The sequence below is a fragment of the Oncorhynchus mykiss genome, chromosome 23 (genome assembly GCF_057628025.1).
Source record: "Oncorhynchus mykiss isolate SJ-2025 chromosome 23, ASM5762802v1, whole genome shotgun sequence".
NCBI classification, from domain to species: Eukaryota; Metazoa; Chordata; class Actinopteri; order Salmoniformes; family Salmonidae; genus Oncorhynchus; species Oncorhynchus mykiss.
In genome coordinates this window covers 4,281,836-4,301,007 of record NC_143044.1, presented here as the reverse complement: position 1 = coordinate 4,301,007, position 19,172 = coordinate 4,281,836, and the positions used below count along the sequence as shown (strand labels likewise).

Below are 19,172 nucleotides of genomic sequence, written 5' to 3'. Positions count from 1 at the left end.
GAATACACATTACCTGTGGCAGGGATGGGGCAGGGGCCAGATTGACATCATTCTGGGCAGGGAACTCTCCCACGACGGGGCCTAAACAAAAAGACAGACAATTCAACATAACTGTTAAAAACAGTCAAAATCTAAATATTCACACTAACAAACCAATTTAAATGTATATCCTCCAACCCAAAAACTCTCCATCACTAGTACAATACTCACAGGAGTCCATCTCCCTAGACAGGACGTGCACAGACATCTTGTGCCTCTTTGGTGCGTCCACCGCCAACAGATCCTGCAAAGGACAGGATTTTGATAGACACAGAGAAAAGAGACAGACCATTTAATAGTAGCCTTTATTTAGTTCACTGTCCTAGAAAAATTAATTACAGTGTTTCCCCTATATTAATTCAGCAGCGGCACCCCACTGCTGCTAAATAGTTCCTGCCCCTCCCAAAAATATATATTTTTAAATAACTAATGGTTATTTATAACAAATATTTCTGCCGAGAAACACTAAGGGATAGTGCGATCTTTTGGCAAGTAAGCACTTTTCATACCCAGAGTCAGATGAACTCATGAATACCATTGTTATAGCTGTGTGTAGTTTGAAGTTGCTAATTGCTAACTAGCGTTAGCGCCATGAGGTCTATGGTAACAGCTAGCATGCTCATTGTGATAACTTCCTTCAAACGATACGCAGACATAAAAATGGTATCTATGAGAAAAAAGTAGAAAAAGGTTAATTTCCTAAATCTCACAATATCTCTTTAAGATCAGAATTTGTAGCATACAGAGTGAGCAGTGGCATGAATGAGAGCCACGAGCGATTGTGACTCATCTCCCTACAGTGCATCAGTTATATTTTTCAGTTACACACTCAGAACCCCCAATTAGAAATGTATTACACAATGAAAATATTCTGCATGGGGCCTGTGCTGCTTTTGCTGACGTAGAAATATGGGAAGTCTTTCATTGCCTCTGTATCCTTGGCACCCTTATCCTCTTGAAACACACAACACCCTGGCAGTGACGCAACCCCTCATTATGACTGTTATTATTCCGCGAACACAGCGCACCGTGTCAGTGTCACCGCCACAGCTTTGAATAGAACCAGTACGTAAGATCAAGGGAGACAATCAAGTTTTTTAGTACTATATCTCTTGACACATTGATGAAAATAATCATGGCCTCTAAACCTTCAAGCTGCATAATTGACCCTATTCCAACTAAACTACTGAAAGAGCTGCTTCCTGTGCTTGGCCCTCCTATGTCGAACATAATAAACGGCTCTCTATCCACCTGATGTGTACCAAACTCACTAAAAGTGGCAGTAATAAAGCCTCTCTTGAAAAAGCCAAACCTTGACCCAGAAAATATTTTTTTTAAATAATAATAATAATAATAATAATAATAATAAAAAATATATACATAAAAATACATTTAAAAAAAATAAAATTGGCCTATATCAAATCTCCCATTCCTTTATAAAAATGTTTAAAGCTGTTGCACAGCAACTCACTGCCTTCCTGAAGACAATGTATACGAAACGCTTCAGTCTGGTTTTAGACCCCGTCATAGCACTGAGACTGCACTTGTGAAGGTGGTAAATGACCTTTAAATGGCGTCTACCCGAGGCTCTGCATCTGTCCTCGTGCTCCTAGACCTTAGTGCTGTTTTTGATACCATCGATCACCACATTCTTTTGGAGAGATTGGAAACCCAAATTGGTCTACACGGACAAGTTCTGGCCTGGTTTAGATCTTATCTGTCGGAAAGATATCAGTTTCTCTGTGGATGGTTTGTCCTCTGACAAATCAACTGTAAATGTCAGTGTTCCTCAAGGCTCCGTTTTAGGACCACTATTGTTTTCACTACATATTTTAGCTCTTGGTGATGTCATTCGGAAACATAATATTAACTTTCACTGCTATGCAGATGACACACAGCTGTACATTTCAATGAAACATGGTGAAGCCCCAAAATTGCCCTCGCTGGAAGCCTGTGTTCCAGACATAAGGAAGTGGATGGCTGCAAATGTTCTACTTTTAAACTCGGACAAAACAGAGATGTTTGTTCTAGGTCCCAAGAAACAAAGAGATCTTCCGTTGAATCTGACAATCTCGATGGTTGTACAGTCGTCTCAAATAAAACTGAAGGACCTCGGCGTTACTCTGGACCCTGACCTCTCTTTTGACGAACATATCAAGACTGTTTCAAGGACAGATTTTTCCATCTACGTAACATTGCAAAAATCTGAAACTTTGTCCAAAAATGATGCAGAAAAATGTATCCATACTTTTGTCACTTCAGGTTAGATTACAGCAATGCTCTACTTTCCGGCTAAAGCACTAAATAAACTTCAGTTAGTGCTAAACACGGCTGCCAGAATGTTGACTTTGAGCATATTAAATTTGAGCATATTACTCCAGTGCTAGCCTCTCCACACTGGCTTCCTGTTAAGGTTAGGGCTGATTTCAAGGTTTTACTGCTAACCTACAAAGCATTACATGGGCTTGCACCTACCCATCTGTCCGAGTTGGTCCTGCCGTACATACCTAAACGTACACTACGGTCACAAGATACAGGCCTCCTTACTGTCCCTAGAATTTCTAAGCAAACAGCTGGAGGCAGGGCTTTCTCCTATCGAGCTCCATTTTTATGGAATGGTCTGCCTACCCATGTGAGACGCAGACTCGATCTCAACCTTTAAGTCTTTATTGAAGATTCATCTCTTCAGTAGGTCCTATGATTGAGTGTAGTCTGGTCCAGGAGTGTGAAGGTGAACGGAAAGGCACTGGAGCAACGAACCGCCCTTGCTGTCTCTGCCTGGCCGGTTCCCCTGTCTCCACTGGGATTCTCTGCCGCTAACCCTATTACAGGGGCTGCGTCATTGGCACTCTTCCATGCGGTCCCTAGGCGGGGTGCGTCACTGACGTGATCTTCCTGTCCGGGTTGGCGCCCCCCCCCCCCCCCCTTGGGTTGTGCCGTGGCGGAGATCTTTGTGGGCTATACTCGGCCTTGTCTCAGGATGGTAAGTTGGTGGTTGAAGATATCCCTCTAGTGGTGTGGGGGCTGTGCTTTGGCAAAGTGGGTGGGGTTATATCCTGCAAGTTTGTTTGGTTGGCACTCACTCACCTCACTCACTCAAAGCCAACTGACATTTACTCTTGAGGTGCTGACCTGTTGCACCCTCGACAACCACAATTTTTATTATTATTATTATTATTATTATTATTATTATTATTATTATTATTATTATTATTATTATTATTATTATTAGACCCCGCTGGTCATCTATGAACATTTTGGCCATGTTCTGTTATAATATCCACCCGGCACAGCCAGAAGAGGACTGGCCACCCCTCAGCCTGGTTCCTCTCTAGGTTCTGGCCTTTCTAGTGAGTTTTTCCTAGCCACCGTGCTTCTACACTTGCATTGCTTGCTGTTTGGGGTTTTAGGCTGGGTTTCTGTACAGCACTTTGACAACTGATGTAAGAAGGGCTTTACAAATACATTTGATTGATTGAAGAGTGGTGGAGGGGAATAAATAAAACAGGGTGCCATCTTTCAGTTGCACGCACATGTGCACACATACTTTTTACCATAGGACTCAATTGGTGTAAGAAAACAGCACGCAACTCATATGCATCATCCTGGCAACCGCTTGTGTGAGAAAGTATGACTTTACCTGAAATTTAAGTGGTATGCAATGCAAAGGGAGAGAGCGCTACTCACCCGGTAGAACTGCATGATGTTTTCTTTAGTCAACGTCTTCAGGTAGGACACCTCAATGTTATCTAGAAAACAGAAAACACTTAGGACTAACAGTGGATGATTTGAGATATCACTACAGATTAGACCTAAACAGGGGGGGGGACTGTTTTGTATGCTTGCATGAACGTAGAACAGAACTAGAGGCAAAGTTCCTGCATATTCATCACCAGAAGAATAACATGTAATAAATAATAGTTTAACTCTTAAATAAGAATTCCTCTTACCTTCTTATATCTATATAAAAAGCTTCCGTAAGGTGCAACACAATAGCTCTACAGCATCACCAGCCACACTGATCTGGCTGTACAATGTTCCACTATTGACTAGGCTCCACTTCCTATCAATTTCTTGGTGTGCAGACTGTTGCGGCTCAGTCTCCGATCCCTCCAACAATGAAAACATGGTTATCATCACCCTCTACTTGGAACGCACAGGGGTTTACGGCAAATTTCCAGCAAATCAGCACTCAGGTGTGCTCGGGGTGCTGATTATTCTGGGGCCTAATCAATGCTAATTGGTGCAGCAGGTAGCTCTGAGGTGGCAACAACATTCAACTCGAAGATCCTCCAGAATGTCAATAGTCTGATAACTTCATCTCACTCAAAACACCTTTTCAGATAACAAGGCCTCCTAGCAGTGTCAGGAGGAATATCCATTTAGTTGACAGTAACTCAAACTCCCCACAGCTTTCACTTGGGAAAAAAACATCTTAGGCCTCCAGCTCAGGTAACGGTATGCAGTGTTGCTCAATGAGCGTCTACGCATGCTCACCTCTGTCGAAGTTGTACTGCTGGGAGATGATCTCCCCCCAGTACTTGGCGCACTCGGCGGCCAGCTTCTTGGGTTTGTCCAGGCGGCGGATGGCCAGGGCCTGGATGTGCTTCTGGAAGGCCTCATCGTTCATTTCCTCCACAGACTTCTCTGTGGCTTTTAAGAAAGCCTCGACCCGGCTCTCTAGGTAGTGGGGAGCCTTCTCCGACTGGATGATGAAGCGCAGGCCCTGGACCCCGTTAGCGCGCCGTGGACCGCTAAACACTATGTACCCTGAGGAGTGTGCAAAGTAAAAGTCAGGAAAAATGCACTGTGAATTCTGGAACATGTCTTTATAGGTGTTTAACTGCATGTACAGGTAAAGGAAACACGAGTATACGAGGGATACAAAGTATATTGAAAGCGGGTGCTTCCACACAGGTGTGGTTCCTGAGTTAATTTAGCAATTAACATCCAAGTTTCCCATTATTTTGGCTTCCATGGCTAGAAGAGATCTTAGTGACTCTGAAAGAGGGATCTCAAATGAGCAAAAGGGATTAAAAGGGTGTGTGTGTGTGTGTGTGTGAGAGAGAGTTTCACCAGTTCTCAATCCAATTGAACAATATTCTGGAGCAGCGCCTCAGCGCATTTTCTACCACCATTAATACATTTCTTGCGGAAGAACGGTGTCGCATCCCTCCAACAGAGTTCCAGAACCGTGTAGAATCTATGCCAGGGCGCATTGAATATGTTGTGGTGGATCGTGGTGGCCCAATGCTCTATTAAGACACTTTGTTGTGCCTTGGTGTTTCCTTTATTTTGGCAGTTACCTATATGTACAGTGCATTCGGAAAGTATTCAGACCCTTTGACCTTTTGTTACATTACAGCCTTATTCTAAAATGGATTAAATTGATTTTTGCCTCATCAATCTACACAGAATACCGCATAATGACAAAGCAAAAACATGTTTAGACATTTTTGCAAATTTTTTATACAAAACTGAAATATCACATTTACATTAGTATTCAGACCCTTCACTCAGTACTTTGTTAAAGAACTTTTGGCAGCAATTACAGTTGAGTATTCTTGGATATTACGCTACAAGCTTGGCACAACTGTATTTGGGGAATTTCTCCCATTCTTCTCTGCAGATCTTCTCAAGCTCTGTCAGGTTGGATGTGGAGCGTCGCTGCACAGCTATTTTCAGGTTTCGATCTGGTTCAAGTCTTGGCTCTGGCTGGGCCACTCAGAGACTTGTCCCGAAGCCACTTCTGATTTGTCTTGGCTGTGTGCTTAGGGTCGTTATCCTGTTGGAAGGTGAACCTTCGGCCCAGTCTGAGGTCCTGAACGCCCTGGTGCAGGTTTTCATCAAGGATCTCTGTACTTTGCTCTGGTCATCTTTCCCTCAATCCTGAAGTCTCAGAGTCCCTGCCACTGAAAAACATTCCCACAGAATGATGCTGCCACCACCACCACCATAGGGATGGTATTGGCCAGGTGATGAGCTCGACGCTTGGCTTTCAGACCAAAGAGTTCAATCTTGGTTTCACCAGACCAGAGAATCTTGTTTCTCATCATCGGAGAGTCCTTTTGGCAAACTTCAAGCGGGCTGTCATGTGCCTTTTACTGAGGAGAGGCTTCCTTCTGGCCACTCTACCATAAAGGCCTGATTGGTGGAGTGCTGCAGAGACAGTTGTCCTGGAAGGTTCTCCCATCTCCGCAAAGGAACTCTGGAGCTCTGTCAGAGTGACCATCAGGTTCTTGTCACCTCCCTGACCAAGAACCTTCTCCCCCGATTGCCCAGTTTGGCAGGCCGGCCAGCTCTCGGAAGAGTCTTGGTGACGCCAAACGTCTTCCATTTAAGAATGGAGGCCACTGTGTTCTTGGGAACCTTCAATGCGGCAGCCATTTTTTGGTACCCTTCGCCAGATCTGTGCCTCGACACAATCCTGTCTCGGAGCGTTATAGACAATTCCTTCAACCTCATGGCTTGGTTTTTGCTCTAACATGCACTGTCAACTGTGGGACCTTGATTTGGAAAGGCACACACCTGTCTATACATGTTCAATCAATTGAATTTACCACAGTTGGACTTCCAAGTTGTAGAAACATCAAGGATGAGTAATGGAAACAAGATGCACCTCAATTTTGAGTCTCATAGCAAAGGATTTGAATACTTATGTAAATAAGGTATGCTTTTAATAAGGCTGTAACATAAAATGTGGAAAAATTCAAGGGGTCTGAATACTTTCCGAATGCACTGTATACTGTTCCTTTTTCACAGCAAGGTTTTGAGTTTGTGTGTTTAAGTACTTTACGATGGACATTTCCAAGGGAGGTCCATTCCCCACTGCCTTCCTGGACCGGTCTCCACCGGTGTGAGCGAGAGAGAGAGCATGTGTGGTCGTACCCAACTGTTCCTTGGTGCGCAGTGTGTTGAAGCAAGGCTCAGAGATGATCTGACAGAAGAGCTCCAGCAGCATGTTGTCGTGGGTTGTCTGCATGTCTGTCTGGTAGTAGATCTCTATGCCACAGTTGTTGTGCACCTCGTTCCTCTGCTGGTACACATACCAACCACCTGGAAGGCACAGACAGCATCTTATTCATTAAGGCACAATGGAAAATGTTTTGCAACGGAAAACAAGTGTTTGTTATTGGACAAGTTGTCCAGGTTGTCGCTCCCAGTTTGTCACTTTGGTGCTTAATAAATACATGACCCAGGGCTTACACATGTAGTTGCAGCATCACAATCTTCAAAACAACGCATTCACCAAACATGCAATACAGAAGTCATGGGCCTCAAACAGCTAACCCTAATGCAAAGTGTAAAACGTTACATGCATGACTTGGCAACCATTGAGGCTTAAAAAAAAAAATGCATTTAGGAATAAGCAACGACCTCGCTGGTTGATGAATCACCGGCTTAACTGTAAATATGCAATTACTAAAGAACATATTTGGACAGAGAGAGATTTAAAAGGCATCGTACAGGAAAGTTATATATAGAGTTAATCTAGAGGACATTGATGACACGCCAGTCTCCAGACAGGAGAGAATGAGCCAAAAGCTTTTCACTAGCAATCCCATAAGATGAGTGGAAGCAGTAGAAGTCTGTGTCTGAAAGTTCTAAACTTGTTCAAAACATTTCTGTTGGGAAGATATAAATTGTGTTTCTGTCCCCGACTGGCGTCCGGAAGGATCCAGGCCCGAAACAAATCCCTCAGCAGGACACAGGATGTTTCCAGGTGGCCCAGACAGCCCTGCTTTCTTCTTCCCCATGCTCAAGTTACCTAATGTCATCAGGAAAAGTGTGGCACAGGTGTGTTTTTGTGCGGTGTCTTGTGTAGGGTGTGTAAAAGGTTAAGGGAGGGGGAAAAAAAAGTGGGTGTATTGTATTTCCCAGTGATGTCCATTTCCCCTGGTTAAGTGAGCCTTTCCCCCTAGGACATTGGAGGGTCATTGACACCGAGGTGTTACACAAGCACAGGTCCTGATGTAGGCCAGACTGTTGGGTAAGAAACCTTCAGCAGGGTCACCATGGGGACGGGCATGACTGGCAGGTACAGGAGGTCGAAGGGAGTGATGGACAGGGCACTTGACCTACCATCTGGCACCTGCACCTCCCTGTAGCGAATCAACTGGCTTGGTAAGAGGGGCTTGGTGTGGGCTTGATTCATAAGCGTGTCCTCAACCATCTGCATCATGCCTAGAGCAGACTGGCGAAAGGGAGAAAAGATAAACGTGAGAGGGGTGCAAATGATATAAATCAGTGTATTAATCCACCTTTAAAATGTGTTAAGATTCCTCTTATCATCCGCATCGCTCGTTTCCCACATCTTCTAGGGTAAATAGCAGATGCCCATCTATAGGGCCTGCCACTGAATCGTAAACAACACTGCTACAATATTCTGTCCACGCAGTTCAAGCTCCATCTAAGGTAATAGGAGCCCTGCAGAGCACGGTGAGTCTTTATAGTGATGAACTGGACCATTGCCCCCGCTGGTGCATCCAATTAATTCCCTCTCCACTAGACTGTGACACCTCTCCACTGGGCATCATTATCAGAGATAAGGGTGACTGTTCATGGACAGCTGGGATCTTATATAAAGTCTGTGATTTGATCTGAGGATCTTATCAGGGTTTGACGGTGTGTGACGGTTCTGTGGCATACGGATTCCACTTAAAACCTATAAAGGAGTGGAGAGGCTGACTTTATAAGCAGTTATAGAACCAATCCACATTCTACACATATAATATCTGTGTGTGTGCACGCGCATCTATCTTTGTCTGCCTATAACGAACAAAATAATACAACAGTCTGTCCACACGAAGGTAGCAACATCAAACAAACCTCCTTGGTGATGTTGCCATGGAGAAGGGTCTCGATGTGTAACCGTGACAATAGTTGAGGTATAAAGGCCTTGAGGCGGGGGAGAGTGACATCTAGAAGACACATTCAGATGGAAGCAATCAGAGTTATCATAATCAGGCTAGAACAGAATCAAAAGCATTGTAGTCATGTGGACTCTGCCTGCCACCACATAGGGCAGAAATGTACACACACACACACACACACATTCATACGAGCTTGGAGACCTGCAGAAAACACACTTCCTCTCTGCGTAGGTTGGTCCATCTGAATTCACACATCTTCTGACCCAGATTCATTCAGTTAGTGATGAGAGGTGATGGATGAGCAGCCAGGGTAACTGGGAAAGGAAAGGGAGGATAGAGCAGTAGCCTGTCTAAAAACCAGGCACAGGGTACTGAGGATGGAGACCCAGAGAAGGGGAACAGGGGCACTAAATCAACACATAGGCACTAGGGTAGGTGAAATAGGGACAAGTTTATTTGAGGTAATAAATGAGAACAGGTTGCATTGCACTGTACCCAGACAGAAAGTGAACTGAGCCTCAAGTGACACACAGGACATCTGTCGAGGCTCCATCGAGAAAACATAATATACTGAACAGTACAGACAGTACATCTGCTCCCCTTCCTCCGGTGAGACTTTCACTGCGGAGAAATGACTGCAGCTCAGGGAGGAGCTCAAAAACTGGCTCAGCGTTCAAATGAGGGGCAGAGAGATAGGAAGGGAGTGTGTGTGCGCACGCTTGTGTGTGTTTGTGTGAGAATGGCTCACCGTCCAGGGCCTCCTTGAGCTCATCTTTGGTCCAGGCCACCTCTGTCATCAGCAGACGCAGGTAGTACATGGCATGCTGATGGGGTTGCTCTGCCCGGAAGTTGTTCAGTGACCTCATATACTGGAGGAAGGGTCAAGGGCAACCAGGGGTCGAAATTCAGTCATTTGAAGAGTCAAACACAATATTATTATAAATTTGGTAAGTGCTTATATTTGTCCCATTTCACACACGTACAAGTCTGTATTATTAGGCATGTGTGAATAGTTTTTTTGCATATCCCACTCTCCCTGAGACTGCTAGGCTAACTGCCGCCCATATGAAGGTAGCTCTGGTGTGCCATGGGGTCAAACACAATATCACAAAATAAAAATAAACTTTTGATCTGATATAATGGGTAATATCATAGCCTGAGTACATGTGTGTGTGGGTGTGTGTGGGTGGGGATGCTTAGCTTACCGCTTCCTTGATGATGTCAAAGCGTTTCTCATCAATCTCAAAGTTGGCCATCTTCTCAATGATCTTCTTCAGCAGGATGTGCTGCTTGTCATTGTAGCCCTTCACTGAGAGCTGTGGGAAGGAGACGAAAGGAAAAGGGCAAGAGTGAAAAGGTAGGCATAATGTGAGTGTCAAAGCACCTGTAGGAAACCGTGAAATGTGTGGATGAGTAAGCTAAAGTAAAACTAAAAGACAACAATGTTTCAGACCACCCTCCCAAACCTCCAGTCCTGCCCTGGCCCATCCTCTGTCTAAGACACGTCAACCTCATTCCACAGAGGGCCGAGTTGTCTGCGGGTTTTCGCTCCTCCCTTGTACTTGATTAATCAAGGTCACTAATTAGTAAGGAACTACCTACCCTCACCTGCTTGTCTAGGATGTACCTGAGCTCAATTTCAAGTCTCATAGCAACAGGTCTGAATACTTATGTAAATAAGGCATTTCAGATATTTCATATTTAATAAATTAGCACAAAAAAAGTGTGCTTTTTCATTATGGGCTATTGTGTGTAGATTGACGAGGAAAAAATGCATTTAATGCATTTTAGAAAAAGGCTGTAACGTAACAAAATGTGGAAAAAGTATGAATACTTTCCGGAATGCACTGTATATTAGACGACTATATGTAAAGACCAGATTCAATTGAGAATAGTCTGATGGGTGAGAATATTATCAAGCATATTTGCTTGTCAAATTTGTGAACGAGAGTTATGTGCAGGCTGCGCAAGAAACAGCAGCGGGCTTGCATCATCATCATCATTGCATCATGCAGCCTTAGACATAGCGCGGGAAGTACGGGTGATGAAGCACCCCCTGAACCCAACCCCCAAAAAATCATAACAGTAAAAAAAATCTCTCAAAAGAAGTGCACTGGGCCTTTACGAGTCCTGTTGTAGCGGACCGATATAGACGTCTGTAGCGCAGGCAGCACAAACATCTTCCAACTGCGATAGCCTTAGAATGTATTAGAAATCAAAACATATGGCCTAACGTTTGTATCAGAACTAAAGTTGCTCAAATAACTCAAATTGGGCATATAGGAGGACCTGTTTGTCCTTTTGGTTAATCGCTCAACACAGAACAGCCACATTGTTTGGGAAAAAAATATCCTTTCCATTTTATTCAACTACGTTCAATTGTATTGTCCTTGCTATAAAATAATCCCACGGGAATTCTGAGCAGATCTTGGGCTGCTAAATGAACTAGTGTAGCCCACAGCCATAGCAGGGCCTACATTAAGGACGACTCCTTAATGTAGTACTATATCTATTCTGTTCTTCTCAAATAGGCTACATTTTCTTCATATCGTGTTTCTTTAGACCTGCCTGAAATAAATAAAATGGTTTTATTGTGACGTGTAAGCTATATTAAATAGATTTATTAGACAAGCCACATCGGTGGCTTGTGTGTGTAACCCGGAGATGCGAAACATGTTTATGTTAACTAACAGTCAATTACCGCAAGTCCGTCAGATATTTGCATGACAATCGCCGGCCGACAAAATGTAGTGACCGCCACATCCTTATGGGTCTGTAGTGAACTACTCAACTCGTCCCTCAAGGTCTACACGGCAAGCATTGTGCATTACAATCTACTGCAAATGCATTTCCCTTTATTAATCTAGCTCAGTGACAAGCTACCAATAACCGATGCAAGTGAGTGGCTGTGTGTGTGCATGCGACTGTAGTGTGTCAAACTGTGCGTGATCAGAGCCCGGTCAAGGTTACATGAAACTCGGCTGTGCATCCTCCAAACCTTCTGGCCCCTTCATGAACCCGCAATAGCCTCAGGCTGCAGCGTTTTGCTCTCGGAAAAAAAAATCACCTTCTCCCTCCCTTTCTCGTTCTCCCTGACACACACATACTGACACCAGTTAACTCTAATCTCTTCCAACATCATTACCCTTGACGAGCCCCCAGCCAGTTTGTGCTGACTCAACTCTATTACTCCCGGAGCTTGGAAGAGCTAATATATAGGAGGAAAAACACCCCATCCATACAGTTAGCAAGGCATGTGTGATTGGCTGGAATGTAGAAAGCATTATTTCCTAAGTATGTAGCATCAACCCATGAGTGATTAGCCTATATAACCCTATTCTTAAGTAGTCTTATTTATGACCTTGACATCACATAGCAGTAGTGAGTAGGACCGCTTTATTCTGCACACAAGCTATTATTTCACAGATGTGGGCCTAGTTTGGATGTTAGGCAAACGTCAGTCGTGAAATTAGTCAGTTGCTTAAGTTAAAAGAGGGAAACCAAAAGCACCACAAACCAAAGCTACAGATGAGCAGTGAAAAGACAAGCACATTGGGCATCTTGATTCGCAATTTCACAGACGCATACCAAAACCTCATTCCAATACTAACCTCTGAAAAGTGTTGAGGGCAAATTTTCAAATAAAATCTTGCGAATGCTATTATCTATGTGTACAATGCCAGCTCCAGTCTAACTTGCTTTTGGAATCATGAGTCAGCAGAATTTCACAGTACCTATACATTTGTCAGAGGCTTTAATTCCTTTATGACTTGTGAAGGAGACACCGTTCTACTATCTGGCTGATATTGACAGCAAATTAGTTTCAAACTGGCTGCTAACAATGCATTAAAATAAACTAAACAAAATGTGAAAGAATGTATGAAGTTCTATCTGGGTGTATTAGTTGTGGTGTGTTTTGGGAGTGATTCGGTGAAATTAACAAAGCCAAACATGTGTCTTTCAAGACAGGCAGTCTGCTGACAAGGTCTGGATTCAAATATGAACTCTATCAGTTGAATTTAGTCCATGTTGCCAGAGACGTATTTGATGAATGGAAAGTTAATATTCAACTTCATATCAGTTAAACGGCATGCCTTGAGGACTAGATGTGGCTATCCTTGCAGTGAAACCACAAGTGGGCACATAGACAGGACATAGGAAGTAGTGATGTGCAGTCGACAAAATATTATTTATTTTTGAACAACTTTTTACTGACTCAAGACTCGTTCATTTTAGTTGTTAGTTTATCAATGGACACAGCTTTGTAGAACCAAAACATACACAGTCTGCATCAGCTCAACAAACTCCTTCGGAGGGCGGCTGCAGTTCGTGAACGATATTGTGCTGCTCTCCCTTGGTAGTCAAGCAATTGCATTCCGCCAAGAGTGGTTGACAATCTAGTCCGGTTACGGTCACGACTAGACCTTTTCAAAAAGATAAGTAATTGTATTTGTATGCCTAGTAATCAACAAAATGTACATTCTTAGAAGTACACTTGTATAAAAGTCTCAGTCACCAATGAAAGCTCCAAGAAGCCCCCTATGGTGAACAAGTAGGGGGGACTGCATGCTCTGGGCATTACTGAATCAAATGAATCAAATTATAAAGAGTTGTTCTTTTCACTGAATGAGTTGAAAAGACCAGAGTCAGTAAAAAGAGTTGAACTTCCCACCACTAATAGGAAGGGAGGCTCTAGTACATCCCCATCTTCCTACACAGACAGACTAACATAGAAACACACACAAAAAGAGGACGTAGATAGAGGGGAACGGTAAAGCCAGTCCTGCACACTCAAAGCTTCAAGCTGGCGCCCTCCCTCGTCCCCCTAGCCATTAGGGGGGCAGACAGACGGACGCTGTACTTACGAGGATGGCATTCATCCCTGAGGCTATGCCATAGACCAGCCCGGCAAGGCGGGCTGCATATGTATACTCTTTTAAATCATCCTTCAATAACCTGAGAAACAGGTAGGTCATGTTGCAGTGCAGGGGGTCTGAGTATAGGTAGCGACTAACAAAAAAAATAAAAAGACAAACAAAAAGAAGACATGAGTGTTGGGTGGGGGAGGTGGGATGAGGTTGTCAAAAAAGGACAGAGAGCAGGGGAAACTGATAAAGAAGAGTATGTATATGCAGCCTCGCGACCGGCCTTTCTGTCCACCAAGGAGGGAAGGAGTACTTTGTCGCTAAAGGCCACTACTTCTAGCGTGGACGCATCTTGAGGTGTCCATTTCCCATTCCTTTGTATAAGAGTTTTGATAGAAAAATACTGTTCCTCTTTCTGACAGGGAACTACTTCACCAAATGACAATTTACGTTCAAATCCAAAACAGTGCCAGTACGAACGGGGAAACCGACAACTCTAGCGTTTCCGACGAGGTGATTTTGAGAGAGGGAGGGGGAAAGAAAAGATTAAGAGGATGTTGCAGCCAGGGCTGACACAAAGGCCCAGGTTGAGGGAGGAACAAGGGTGGGTTTGGGGTCGCGGCGACGTGAGGGCGATGGGAAATTATAATACTTACATACATCCCATAGATGGTATTTTGGAGGTCATAGTTCAAGCCTGCAAGCTCGGCTGCATATGCATACTCGTTGAGGGAGTCTTTGAGGAGCTCCAGGTACAAATAGGCCATGTTACAATGTATGGGGTCCACATACGCAAACGGGCTGTAGAGAAAATGGCACTGGTGAATGACAGTAGCTACAACGCCACAGTTAGAACTCTCCCTCCAATTTGCTTTCCTTGAAAAACAGTTAGTGTTGCCTTCATTCAAAATTAGGGATCGGCAGGACAAGTGGGGTTCCATGGGGTTCCTCGTAATATGAATTCAAACTGCAGTATTTGAGTACTATAACTACAATAGGTTGTATGAGGAAAACAAGACAAAAGTTTAAACACATTACATATCACATCTCATACACTTCAACGGCTGTGGTTTGTCTACCAACCTGAAGAACTCAAAGTTCAGGCATGCCTTTGGTAGGAAAAACTTGTCATCCTGCTTGAACCACACCTTGCTCATAGCAGTGTCCTAGAAAAAAAATAACATGGTAAGATGAGCATTAGCAGCAGGTGCCATTGATAAGAAAAGGCTTGAAAAAAGTTGGGCAGTCTGATATCATATACTTGCTTTGAAAAGAGATCGATCAAACCTCTACTACTGCCTTTGTACTTTATTGGGGTGAACAGCAGCCCAAAATTAAATACCGAAGCTTAGCTCAAAAGAGTTGTTCCACAAGAGACTCCAAATCGGTCAGCAGTAGTTACCACCACACACGTCCTCCGATCTGAACACCGTAACAACGACAGTTGTTGACTAAATTCCGAACATTAACTTCAGTCACCATTTCCACATTACCATATGAAAGCATATGAACCGAGTCAGACACTTGAAACATGCAGCGACGTGTTCAGGTCTGTCAGCTTCTTGGCGAATGAAGTGACAACACTTTGATAATGCAACATCCCGCCATCTTACATTTGAGTAATTTAGCAGATACTCTTATCCAGAGAGAGGCTTACCTTGATTAGAGTTGGGGCGGAGGGAGAGTCTTTCTCCAGAGGGTAGATATCAAAGTTGGTAGGAATGAACTCGTTCTTCATGGGTAGCTTGAACTTGCCATTGAAGTCGGCGTTTCCCCATTTCTGAAACACACAGACGAGTTAGCGAGTCCTCCTTGCTCAGTCAAGGGTTAGGTATGGAGTTTATTGATAGGTGACTAAAGGCTTCTGCACACCTATCCAACTACAGCCAATGAACTATAGATGATGCAATGGGTAGTTCTTCTCCAGACCAACTGCCCATGACAGATTCTACATGACACAGGACCAACTATGTCCAGTGATGACCAAAGGGATTACACACGAGGCTTTGACAGTATACCGTGTATACGCAGGTATTTTGAAATAGTCAATTAAAACGCAGACTCAAATAGTTGCCTGTTCCTTTTAAATAGTCAGGCAACAGCACACATTTCAGCAAATAAACACCAGGTGTTTAAATGAATTGTTCACGAGGTTACATGGTTTGATTTGTTAAATTAAATAATTCAGTAATGACAAATTGCAATCATCCGTTTAGCGTCAGTAAGAAAACTGCTAGCAGCTGTGAACTGCTAACAAGCACACAAAAAAAAAAAAACAGTAAACTTCGGTAGTACAGACCCACAGAAAATTGGCCGATTGCCCTCTAGTGGCAACCCTTTCATGTGGCTGAATTATCTGACACATGAAAAGTCACTACTGGGCTGATGGAAACAGGAAACGCCGGTACAATTTTATAATAACCAACAGACAATGTTTGTTCGACGATGTGATCATTGTGTGTCGGTGAAATAATTACGCGAGAAATGGCTACAGATTAAATAAATAAATGAACTTCACAGGGTGGTGAATGTGCAAGGTGATGAGCTTGATGCTCTTTTCCAATAAAAAACAAGGGTCTTATTCTGGTGACATGATGATCGATGCTTGGCTCCCGTTTGACAAACAAAAATGATATTAATTGTAAAATATAGGTAGCCTTGGCACTTGTGCACATATATAGGTAGGTAGCCAAGGCTAGAGTGGGCACATTTGCTATAACGCAACAGTTCGTGACAAAACCATCAGTAGAGTTGAAAAAGCGATTGAAACCCATTTAAATATTTCCATTTTGGTACATGGGATTTTAACCACAAAAGTTATTTAAGTGCACTACGTCATCACAGCCTTTTATCATCACAGCCTTTTTAAGTGAGTTTGATGGAAACATCTTTGGTGAGAAAATGTGGTTTATGCAGATTTTTGAATATTTGCATGAAAATCTGTTGGATGGAAACCTAGCTAATGTGTAAATGACATTGCAGGAAATTAAGAAATGTATTAAAATGCTGGAAGTGAATGATGGAATAAAACAATTAACTATGCAAATGAGCAAAAGCTGTGGGCATTAAGGAAATAGATCCCTGACTCAAATAGAATAGTCTCTAATAAGCACCTGTTGTTTTCAGTGACTTAAGCAAATTAATGCCAGAGCTATTAATTGAAGTTTTACAGTACACATGGTATAATTTTCAATACCGTCAAGCTTCTTTTTAAGTAATTATCTAGAGGTTACGAGATAACAGATCGCGTTCTTAATTACAAGTCACATTTTTTATTACGAAGCTTACCGTCGTTCACCAGTCACGTATTTTGTTTACAAAGAGAGCTAGCTTCATGAGTCGGCACAAGTTGATCAAGTTACAATAGATAAATAGATACAATAAATATTAAGGTTAATCTGCGTCTAAATTGTACTGAATACTGTCCAGCTGTGGTTCAATTTCGCAAAGTGGCTAACTTGTAAGGTTCAACAGCAGAAACAACTCCCCGTCCTGGATCAATATTCCTGCTGTCTAATATTTGCTTTGTGCGTGCAGCAAACGGAGTAGACTTTTGAAACGCAGTGCATTCAGAAAGTTCACAGCCTCAAGTCTTCTTGGGTATGACGCTACAAGCTTGGCACACCTGTATTTGGGGAGTTTATCCCATTCTTCTATGCAAATCCTCTCAAGCTCTGTCAGTGGATAGGGAGCGTCGCTGCACAGCTATTTTCAGGCCTCTCCAGGCTTATGTAAATAATGTATTTCAGATTTTTTTTTTTATAATTCTGCAATGTCTTAAAACATGTTTTCGCTTTGTGTGTAGATTGAGGACTTTTTTCTTATCCATTTTAGAATAAGGCTGTAACCTAACAAAATGTGGAAAAAGGTTAAGGGGTCTGAATACTTTCCGATAGCATTGTACAACTTTGAGCTGGATTGTCTGTCTTTGTAAACACTGAAAAAAATATAAATGAAACAGTTTTACTAACTATAGATAGATATATAAAATCAGTCAACTGAAATAAATTAGGCCCTAATCTATGAATTTCACCACTGGGCAGGGGCGCAGCCATGGGTGGGTCTAGCTCCCAAGTGAATGGGCCTCTGCCCTCCTAGGCACCCCCATGGCTGCACCCCCAGCCACTGTAGAGCCAGGCCAAGTCAATCAGAATTAGTTTTTCCCCACAGACAGTAATACTCCTCCGTTTCATCAGCTGTCTGGATGGCTGGTCTCAGATGATCCCACCGGTGAAAAAGCCAGATGTGGAGGTCCTGGGCTTGCGTGGTTAAATGTGAGGTTGAGGCCGGTTAGGAGAACTGCCAAATTCTCTAAAATTATGTTGGAGGCGGCTTATGGTAGAGAAATGAACATCAAATTATCTGGCAACAGCTCACAGCTCTGGTGGACATTCCTGCAGTCAGCATGCCAATTGCACTCTCCCTCAAAACTTGAGACATCTTGTGGCATTGTGTGACAAAACTGCACATTTTAGAGGGGCCTTATTGTTCCCAGCACAAGGCACACCTTTGTAATGATCATGCTGTTCAATCAGCTCTATGATATGCCACACTTGTCAGGTGGATGGATTTTCTTGGCAAAGGAAAAATGCCCACTAATAGGGATGTAAAAAATTTGTGCACAAAATTGAGAGATAGCTTTTTGTGCGTATGGAACATTTCTGGGACCTTTTATTTCAGCTCATGATACATGGGACCAACACTACTTGTTACGTTTATATTTTTGTTCAGTGTAGTTCGCTTCTGGTCATTAGGATTTAGCTAGCATCCGCTATGGGAATTCTCTAGTACTTTGTTAGCATTCTGGTAGACATTATTTGGGATTTTTTTGAGTTTGAAAACAAAAAGCGCCACCTTGTGACCTATGACGTTAACGCCATATACCCTGGTATGGCACAAGGACAGTATAAAAAGGTGTGAAAATCTGGATACTGCTCAATCCTAAAACACACCAGGCAGGAAAAAACATCCATAGACTGTTGGGTTGGCTGTGGTTAGATAGTTGTGTGGAAACCTTTAGGAGAAAGACACCATTAAAAGGTCATGAAATGTACAGCGTTGGCTTTGGGAGTATTAAAACCTTCCACAAAAGCTTTTTCTGCTTTTGGAACCTCATAAGGTCAGGGGAGTTTGTGGCCCTGGGAATTGTTCCAGAAAGGTGAATTGAGAACATTCACAGTGCTAGTGTCAGCCTGCCTACAAATGGATTTTTCCAAAACATCTTACATTTCCATCCTAACGCTGCTTTTGCACCGAATAGGAAAAAAAAGTCAGCAAACTCTTAAGCAAACATCTGCGGCTTTAAACATCATTCACCACTGGGATGTTGACTGTGGATCAACAGCACCTTACCCATAAGCCATTTGTTTTCTTACACATGGTATGATAAACCTTA

General features: G+C 43.1%; 1 protein-coding gene across 5 annotated transcripts in view; it reads right to left on the bottom strand.

Moving 5' to 3' along the window:
- The window catches only part of LOC110502301 (insulin-degrading enzyme), a 49,531-nt gene that overhangs the window by 1,087 nt on the left and 29,272 nt on the right, over nt 1-19,172 (bottom strand). For 2 of the 5 annotated variants that reach the window (XM_036959922.2, XM_021580229.3), the window contains 12 exons: nt 15,435-15,557; nt 14,861-14,943; nt 14,434-14,578; nt 10,118-10,228; nt 9,661-9,781; nt 8,869-8,960; nt 8,122-8,233; nt 6,928-7,095; nt 4,537-4,809; nt 3,727-3,788; nt 211-283; nt 14-81 (listed from right to left, as the gene is read on the bottom strand). In XM_036959922.2, coding sequence (XP_036815817.2) covers nt 14-81; nt 211-283; nt 3,727-3,788; nt 4,537-4,809; nt 6,928-7,095; nt 8,122-8,233; nt 8,869-8,960; nt 9,661-9,781; nt 10,118-10,228; nt 14,434-14,578; nt 14,861-14,943; nt 15,435-15,557 — 1,431 coding nt within the window. Of the gene's footprint in view, nt 1-13; nt 82-210; nt 284-3,726; nt 3,789-4,536; nt 4,810-6,927; nt 7,096-8,121; nt 8,234-8,868; nt 8,961-9,660; nt 9,782-10,117; nt 10,229-13,777; nt 13,923-14,433; nt 14,579-14,860; nt 14,944-15,434; nt 15,558-19,172 lie in introns of all 5 variants that reach the window. The other 3 variants (XM_090216649.1, XM_021580230.3, XR_016490912.1) reach the window with 2 other exon arrangements.